Source organism: Papilio polytes, unplaced genomic scaffold (genome assembly GCF_000836215.1).
Source record: "Papilio polytes unplaced genomic scaffold, Ppol_1.0 DF822178.1, whole genome shotgun sequence".
Classification (NCBI taxonomy): domain Eukaryota; kingdom Metazoa; phylum Arthropoda; class Insecta; order Lepidoptera; family Papilionidae; genus Papilio; species Papilio polytes.
In genome coordinates this window covers 5552626-5558783 of record NW_013527026.1, presented here as the reverse complement: position 1 = coordinate 5558783, position 6158 = coordinate 5552626, and the positions used below count along the sequence as shown (strand labels likewise).

Sequence of the window (6158 nt, the reverse complement as noted above, 5' to 3'; positions counted from 1 at the left end):
CGGACATATACGCTAAAAAAACTATATATTCATACGAAATACACCCAGACACAGATGTACCGAAACGTACCAGAACCAGTTCTTTAACAGATAAAATTATACCATACGTTGAAATCACTAGTGCGGACTCAAACGATGGTATATTCGTTAACGATATCGATACTTCACTGCTGAGCCCTACGCAGTGTCTATATCCTTATACACCAGAAAGTGTAGACTCTCATACACCGAATGCTGAAAATTCGGGTTCCGATGATTTGGCGAATATCGATGTTTTAGAGAAATCGACTACTAAACTTAGTAGAGATCGTAGTGTTTCCCCTACGCAATTGAAGAGTAGATTGGATATGTTATTAAATGTACCGCCGTTAGAAAGATTGGATAGTAGGGAGTCTTGTAAATCTGATGCTAGTAAGAAAGGGGGCTTGTGTTGTTTGGCGTTGAAATGTTACGGATTCTGTAGGCGACGGGCGCGCAAAGTCGATTGCAGTTGTGGCTTAAGTAAATGTTGCACTTAATATCGATATGTTGATGTCACATCACTATTTCGTTCCTCCACAGTTTATTTTTTTTCTAATGTCAAATACATTGACAGTAGTATGATAGAATTGATGACTTATCTGATAGATAACAATATATTATGACTTTTTAATTTTGGAGAAACGATAATGCATTTTTTTAAGACTTAATTGTATGAAACGAACAAATGGTAGAAATTTACCATAAAATATCTAAGTTCTCTTAATTCAAATGAAGTAGAAAGCAACTTAAGTGGAATTAACAGAACTTGTTGACGATAAGTTCCAATAAGTTAGTATTAAGCATGAGTGTCGTATTACTTAAAAGCATGCATTTAAACTAATGGAAACTTAATCTATTTGTAAATATTTTTAAGCAGTCATATTTAAATATGACAATAACTAGTCCGCAGTTAACTGCAAATGATGCAATATGGTCATAGTGAAGGGAAATAAATCATAGACAATAAGTTTTATGTAAGAAATAAATAATGGTGCTTAAGAAATATTATGCCAAATAATTTTTATATTAATTCTAGTCTTAGTTCTGCTCAAATGTTCCAATATTTTTTTGGGTATTTTGACGTTACAATAAAAATGTTACTTATTTACGAACAAATATGTAGTTGACAATAGTGAAGTGTCTAAAATGAAAAAAAAATAGGGATTGATAACAATTATCGACGAATGTCGATATCGACACATATATCGATGACTTTTAATTGATTTCTGGAAATCTGGTGGATTTTTTTAGTATACACAATATTACAAAACGATGATAATTTTCTTATTATTAAGATTTTATAATGATATTATTTAATATCCATATTTTGAACTCTATAATGAACATCCCTACTAGATTATTAACGAAATAAAATCGATAAAAATGATTTTACTTAAAACACACTTCACTGTAAATTAAACCAAAATATTAATGTTACATTTGACAAAATAATTCATATACGCTATTATCAAAATAAATGTAATTTTTAAGTCACATAGTTTCTGATATAGACTTCATTAAAATATGTACAAATTTACACTCAAATTATTTAAAAACGCAAATGATTTAAGTTGATTTTGTGAAAAAGTATTCGTTACTTAGATTAAAACTTAAGTATGCAAGTTTAGTTTAATTAGATGTGCTTAGTTGTTTTGTTTTAAGACTGTTTATCGTGCAGTTCCACTGTTGGAAAACTACAAAATGTCGAAAATAAATATAAAATTACAAAATATTTTGCATGCATTTCTTTACCATTCCAAATTTACTTGAGACTTGTGATGTTGATATTTGGTAGTCTTTCTACAGTGGAAACCTAGCTTTAGCGCATTGTACCTTATACATGTGGATTTTGGATATTCTGTTACTGATTCAAAAATACGGTCAGCAAATATGACACTAAAATTGTACAAAAAAAAAATAATTACAAAAAAAAAAATTTTTCGTATATTTAAATCTTGTTATATTCTTAATCTTTTATTTCTTCTATGTGTTATATTGCAAGTAACCTTTGTTTGTTTTTTTCCTTTTTCCAATTTTTTTTTTTACAAAAGTACCAAAAAACTCCAAAGTCCATGTTATTGTTACGTAAACGCACATAAATTGTGTTTTGTATTAAAAATACGCAATTGTATGGTGCTACCGACATCCAAAATAAATATTATATACTTAATTTTTTTTATTTTGCCGCTTTGCCTAGCTTGTTTTTTTTGTTGCCAGTAAAAATGTTTTTATTACCCGAATCCCTTTAAAAATATTAAATGAAGTAGCCATATTTGCCTTTTAACTGCTTGTCTTGATTTTAGAAATGTTTTTTAAAAAAAATCCAAAATCACTAAAGAGTTTGTTATTTTTTTTAATTCTAACAACGCCCGAATTTTCTACCTTTACTACTCAGTAGTGTTTGTTTTTTATTTTTTTTAATGTGTATTACAGCTAGTTCCATTATGTCGAAACTTGCCGCTTTGCTTGTGAGTATGTTTTTCTTTGTCTGTTTTATAACCGTAGAGCTCCATTGTAGACATTTATATTAATACACATTGTCAAAAAAAAACTATTTTTTATTAACAATTATTCTTATAGACAGAACAATGTTTATTAATAAAAATGTCTGCAGTCGAAACTTATAGATTTTTTTTAGCTTCGTTTAAAAAAATCAACTGTGAGTTTGAGTTATTTATCTATGAGTTAAAAGGTTCGTTTAGACAGACGGGGCGGAGAGATGATCGTTTTATTATTAAAAAAAACTTTAAAGTATTTAAAACCTATTTACGCTCCGGTCTGTGAACGAAACCATATTGTGTCTATGTGAGATTTTTTTGTCTATGTAATTCATAACTTTAATACTCTGCAGGTAATTTCCGTCAAGAGCTACATTCAGAAAATTCGCCAAAGCACGTGAAGACTGAAGATCAGGTATCAGACGCGGTAGATTCACCAAACACAAGATATATCCATTTTAATATGGATGGCCCGTGCAATATTTTCAAGGAAACTGATATTTGAATATTTTGAGAGTCAGTCCCACAAAAATATTGTAAATTGTCAAATAACAATCTTATTATCATTCAGTGGTGGGACAGGCCCGTAGTATTGCTAGTAGCAGTTACTTATAATTAAAGTTCCGGTTTTATATAAAAATAACCGTAACAAATTATTATCGGTACAACACTATAGCTCTAAATGACAGCTGTCAGTTTGACAGTTACTAAAAGATCATCTGCTAACTATATTCAAATAAAATAAGCAATAAACACTAGTAATCGAAAAATGCAATAAGCTTGAAATATTGCTGGATCTAGTTATTAGAAGAGGATAGCATAAATAATGCTTTCCCTTTCTGACAGTCGTCTCTAAGGTTGGTTATTCAATAGTATTCTCAGATGCCATCCAAAATATGTATTCAAAAACTATTTACACCGTTTTATATAGGAAAGTAGTATACTGTTTCATGTTCTGTAGTCTGTACTTAGTTACATAAAGTAATAATGAGGTATATATCAGAAAAAATATTTCGATTTCTGTTCAGAAACAGAAATAATTTTTTTAATTCCTATATAAGCGATATTTTATCTTTGAAATATGGCAGAGATAAGATAATTTCATAGTATATATATGTAGTTTATTTGATAATTTTTAAATTTAATTGTTCAAATTATATATGGCTATTGCTAAAATATAATTAAAAATAAATAGCATATCATATCGATACATTTGTCTATAGTTTTAACTAGGCATATATCATAAAATTTATCACAGGGCCGGCGTTAGTGTAGGGCGAGGTTAGACGACGCCCGGGGCGTTAAACCGAAATGGCCGCTCTAGACACTTCGCCTAGTGCTAGTAGCTAATAGCGCTACTGAAGATATTCCTGTCTACTTTTAAATAATAAATAAATCGATTTTTAATATAATAATAGTAATATGCAATAATGCCATCTCTTTAAATAAAGAGAAATATTGTAGAAAACTTTCATTTAAACCGAGGTGCGTTAAAAATACCACTTTTTTTTTATACACATAAGGTGGCAAACGAGCAAGCGGCCGCCTAAATCCACCGAAATGGAGAGCGACCGCTGCCCATAAACATCCGCAATTACAGATGCGTTGCCTACGCTTAATTGACGGAGGAGGAGACGCACATAAACAGATTTCCCCTTCCTATGGTTCTCCTCCACCGTCAAATCCACTTTTCCTTCCCATCCTTTCTTCTTAAGAAAAGGGAGGGAAGAGAAAGGGACTCATCAGACGAAACGCGGAATTGCTTCCACTTCACGTCTGTTTTCTGTGTGGTCATGGTATTACACCGGGCAAGACGGCCCATTCGTGCGAAGATGTTAAAGCGGGCTCTACCACTGTTAAATCATATTTTTCTATATCCTATGAAACAAACAATATTTTAACACACCGTGAAATCGCCTAGATGTTTAAGTTATAATCCGCCCAGTAAACGCCTAGTCAAAAAATGCAATATAAAAAATTAGAACACAAAATATATATTAATAATGTTCTAGAAATAAACAAAAAAAATGTGCTAAGTTAAGAATTTCTTAATAATCCCAAATACTCAGGGAATTGTATAAATTATTGTCAAAATTAAATAAATACCAGGTTAAAATACTCATTATTTTAATAAGAAATAATTGAAATATCGCTGTATTGATTGTTGCATATAAATTGAATGAATTAGTAATAAGATTTTTATTATTAAATTAAGATTATAAATTGCGCTAGATGAAGAGAACTAGAATTATTAAAATGTATTTAAATACATTATAAAATGCTCATCTTGCCAAACATCCCCGATAAAAAGAAATTAAATTTAATGATTTCATTAAAATGTAATATGCAACTATTAATAATTGTAATAGTTTTCATTCCATTAAAATAATTAATGGGTTTCTTTAATTATTAGATAAGTTATTTACAGTTTTTTTAATTGGTTAAAAAGCAATACAAGTCGTCAGTGTTCTTTATTGTTACTTAGACTAAATTACATTTATTACATTATTAATAATTATTAAACGGGTAAAACTTCTTAAGAAAGTTAAGAGTTTACTGAGTCGAATGTGTTCTTTTTGGTTCGAATATTTACATTTTACGAATAATCATAGATATACTTCTTACTAATATTATAAATGCGAAAGTTTAGATGGATGGATGTTTGTTAGAGTTTGTACCCACATCGGCTGTACGGATTTTGATGAAATTTGGTGTAGATGTAGAGTATAGTCTGGAAGAACATATAGGCTACTCACTTGTTTTTTAATTCCACGCGGACGGAGCTGCGGGAGAAAGCTAGTATAAGATCAATGTTTTAATAGTATATTTTATGATTCATTACTAAATATATTAAATAAAAAATATAGTGCATTAACATATTATGTATATAGGATTTTTAAAGACAATCGATATGCAATTGGTGGACATTCAAATTATAACTATTTGTAAATGTATTGTCCATTAAAATTTTTTTAACATTGCCAAATATATTATTGGTGTTTTTTAATGTTATATATTATATACATATAATATAAAATTTTGTATGTTTTATAATGACTTCTCTTTACTTAAAAATTGTTAATTCAAATTTCTATGAATTCCTATATCTTATTATCTTTAGTAATTATTAAATTTTAATGATATATTTAGTAATTAAATTGCACTATATTATGAAATATATTATTTTGTAAACAAAAACTTTTTTTGTCTATAACAAACAGATATTTATATATTTAATATATCATTGTATTTTTAACTTAATATTATATTCAAATATAATTTGTTGATTCATTGAATATTATCAATACATTAGTCATACTTTTTATGACAGATATCTTAGTCTATATCTTGGCATTTTAATATTTTTTTAAGATGTAATGTAGCAGAAATAGCAATGATGCAATTATTATTGTTATTTGTATATTTTATATTGATTTGTAATTTAATGGTTTGGTATATAGTTTAGTAAAATTTAAAAATTCTCATATTTTTAAAAGTTTATTATTCTATTAAAATCTTTTTTTTAAGTTTTGCGATTATTAAATTATTTCTCTGTAGTTATTATTAAAATTATGTTACAGATTAAAAATGTTTTCTTAATTATTTCTAGACTTGTATACTTTTAAGGTATTTATTAAA

The 6158-nt window shown here is 28.2% G+C and overlaps 1 protein-coding gene across 1 annotated transcript in view; it reads left to right on the top strand.

Moving 5' to 3' along the window:
• LOC106106453 (type I inositol 1,4,5-trisphosphate 5-phosphatase) overlaps positions 1-1957 on the top strand; it is a gene marked incomplete at its 5' end in the record, with an annotated part of 16495 nt that extends 14538 nt beyond the window's left edge. Inside the window, one exon of the mRNA XM_013287031.1 lies at positions 6-1957. Coding sequence (XP_013142485.1) covers positions 6-518 — 513 coding nt within the window. The remainder of the gene's footprint in view (positions 1-5) is intronic.
• Positions 1958-6158: the final 4201 nt, after the last annotated feature.